Consider the following 2,610-nt stretch of genomic DNA (forward strand, 5'->3'; position numbering starts at 1 on the left):
TATGCCTATTAGAATCAAAATATGGTAAGAAAAAAAGGAAGCATACTTACGAAACTTTTACAAATATCTGCAATGTCATTCATTAGCTTTGATGTTAACAATCGCAGGAAAAAGCCAGATGCAATCTTATTTGGACTCTTCTGCAATTAAGACAAACAAAGAACAAAGCAACAAAGAAATAAAAACAATTATTCTTGGCAGATAATGTTTTCTCTATCTTGAATGCAATGTAGATAAATAGTTTACTATCAGGGCCAAGATATACACTGCTTCAAAAATACATCTTTTCTTAGAGTAATAATAACTGTACTGTGCATCTTTCATTGTGCTTTAACAACATTAAAGTAACAGCTATTGACCCTAAACATAAGTAAGCTATAATTATAGGTTAGAGTTTATTCTTCTACTTTTCTCCTTCCCCACTTACACCAAAAGGGAGGAAAAACACATTACAAAACCAAGAAATACGTTGATAATATTGATATATGGCCATGTACCTAATACTGGGTTTCAAATATATTTCCAATTATTATCAATACTCTGGGGCCTGGCTTGGCTACCCCACAGGCTGCTGCAGATAAAAATAAAGATTACACACAGTAGCACTCTTTCTACCAAATGTTATGTAAGATGATCTGAGCAAAAGAAAGTAAAGTATGTGCTGGAGTTATTGTTGTGCTGCTCACTAGCCCTGCTATGCATACCACATAGCTCAGGTCAAAAAATTTTTATTAAATGAATGAAAATATCCTAGGAATAAAAGAGTCATCTTTATGGTTGTATATAAAAGTTGTAAGACAATCTCAGAAAACTTCCTGAAATGATAAAATTAGTTTCATGAGAAACTCAGATTCCTATTGCTTATTCGTCTGGATATTACCTTTATGTACCATTCAATTTAATTTTAAATCGGTTTGTGTAACTTATGAATGTGACCAGATATGGTAGCTCAAACCTGTAATCACAGCACTTTGAGACGCCATGGTGGAAGGATCACTTGAGCCCAGGGTTTAAGACTAGCCGGGGCAATGTGTAAAACCCCATCAATACAAAAAAATACAAAAATACAAAAATCAACCAGGCATGGTGGTATACACTTGTAATCCCAGCTACTAAGGAGGCTGAGGTGGGAGGATCACTTGAGCCCATGAGGTCAAAGCTGCTGTGAGTTGTGATCACATCACTGCGATCCACGCAGTGATGTGATCACTCGCTCTGGGTAAAAGAGCGAGAGACTGCATCAAAAAAAAAGAATAAACATAAAAGTAAAAAATAAACTTACGAGTGGACACCAAAACAGTAACACCAACCAGTAATCAGTCCCCTGCATAGGCTACAATTTCAAGTAAAAAGAAAATTTTAGCTAGGTGGTACATGACTGTAGTCCCAATTACTTGGGAGGTTGAGGCAGGAGAATTGCTGGAAAGCAGGAGGTCAAGGCTACAGTGAGTTGTGACAATCTCACTGCACTGCAGCCTGGGTGACAGAGAAAGATCCTATCTCACAAAACAAAACGAGAAGAAGAAAATCTTACCTTGGTACAGTTGCTCAAGCAACGTGTAAATAAATGCATCATATTTCTCAAGGAACCAATTCTGAATTCCTCATTTGTCTTATTTTTAAACAGAGTGATACTTTCTCCTGCACACTGCATTAGAGACTATTATGAATAGAAGAAAAAATGCAAATTCCAGTTAAAGTTATAGTTTAGTATTGCTTTTTAAAGTGTACTTTGATCTTGGACATACTATAAAATAAAAAACAAAGTGCACTTAAGAGAAAAAATGAAATGTTCTTAGAAGTTCCACGTAGTCACACAGCATAAGCAAAAATCATTAACAATTTTTTAAAACGGCAAATCTTATACTCTGTTCCTGCAAATCATACCAGTGACAGAGTACTACCAAGAGATAAGAGTTTCATTCTTACAGCCTACTTGATTAACACCCTTAATCAAAGATTCTTCAATATAACTGATCAAAGGGAAAACTTCTAAAAAGACAGACAAAAATCAGTATTTTAATGAGATTAAATTTTAATGTGATATTACTTCACTTACTATTATTTATAGTTGGCTTACAGTAATTTCAAATTTTAAGAATACATAGGCTGGGCGCGGTGGCTCATGACTGTAATCCCAGCACTTTGGGAGGCCAAGGCAGGCAGATCACGAAGTCAGGAGATCAACATCATCCTGACCAACATGGTGAAACCCCATCTCTACTAAAAATACAAAAATTAGCTGGGCATGGTGGTGTGCACCTGTAATCCCAGCTACTTGGGAGGCTGAGGCAGGAGAATCGCTTGAACCAGGGAGTCAGAGGTTGCAGTGAGCCGAGATCGCGCCACTGCACTCCAGTCTGGAAGCAGAGCAAGACTCTGTCTCAAGTTTCCTGACTTTTTAATGGCGATCACTAAAAAGTCAGGAAACAACAGATGTTGGAGAGGATGAGGAGAAACAGGAATGCTTTTACACTGTTGGTGGGAGTGTAAATTATTTCAACCATTGTGGAAGACAGTGTGGCGATTCCTCAAGGATCTAGAACTAGAAATATCATTTGACTCAGCAATCCCATTACTGGGTATATACCCAAAGGATTATAAATCATT

At 36.9% G+C, this 2,610-nt stretch overlaps 1 protein-coding gene across 1 annotated transcript in view; it reads right to left on the bottom strand.

Annotated features, from left to right (window-relative positions):
- The window catches only part of ATM (ATM serine/threonine kinase), a 178,344-nt gene that overhangs the window by 119,367 nt on the left and 56,367 nt on the right, over positions 1-2,610 (bottom strand). Inside the window, exons 14-15 of the mRNA XM_011984759.1 lie at positions 1,535-1,660; positions 51-140 (exon numbers count right to left, since the gene is read on the bottom strand). Of these exons, the coding sequence (XP_011840149.1) occupies positions 51-140; positions 1,535-1,660 (216 nt within the window). The remainder of the gene's footprint in view (positions 1-50; positions 141-1,534; positions 1,661-2,610) is intronic.

Source organism: Mandrillus leucophaeus, unplaced genomic scaffold, assembly GCF_000951045.1.
Source record: "Mandrillus leucophaeus isolate KB7577 unplaced genomic scaffold, Mleu.le_1.0 Scaffold273, whole genome shotgun sequence".
Taxonomy (NCBI): domain Eukaryota; kingdom Metazoa; phylum Chordata; class Mammalia; order Primates; family Cercopithecidae; genus Mandrillus; species Mandrillus leucophaeus.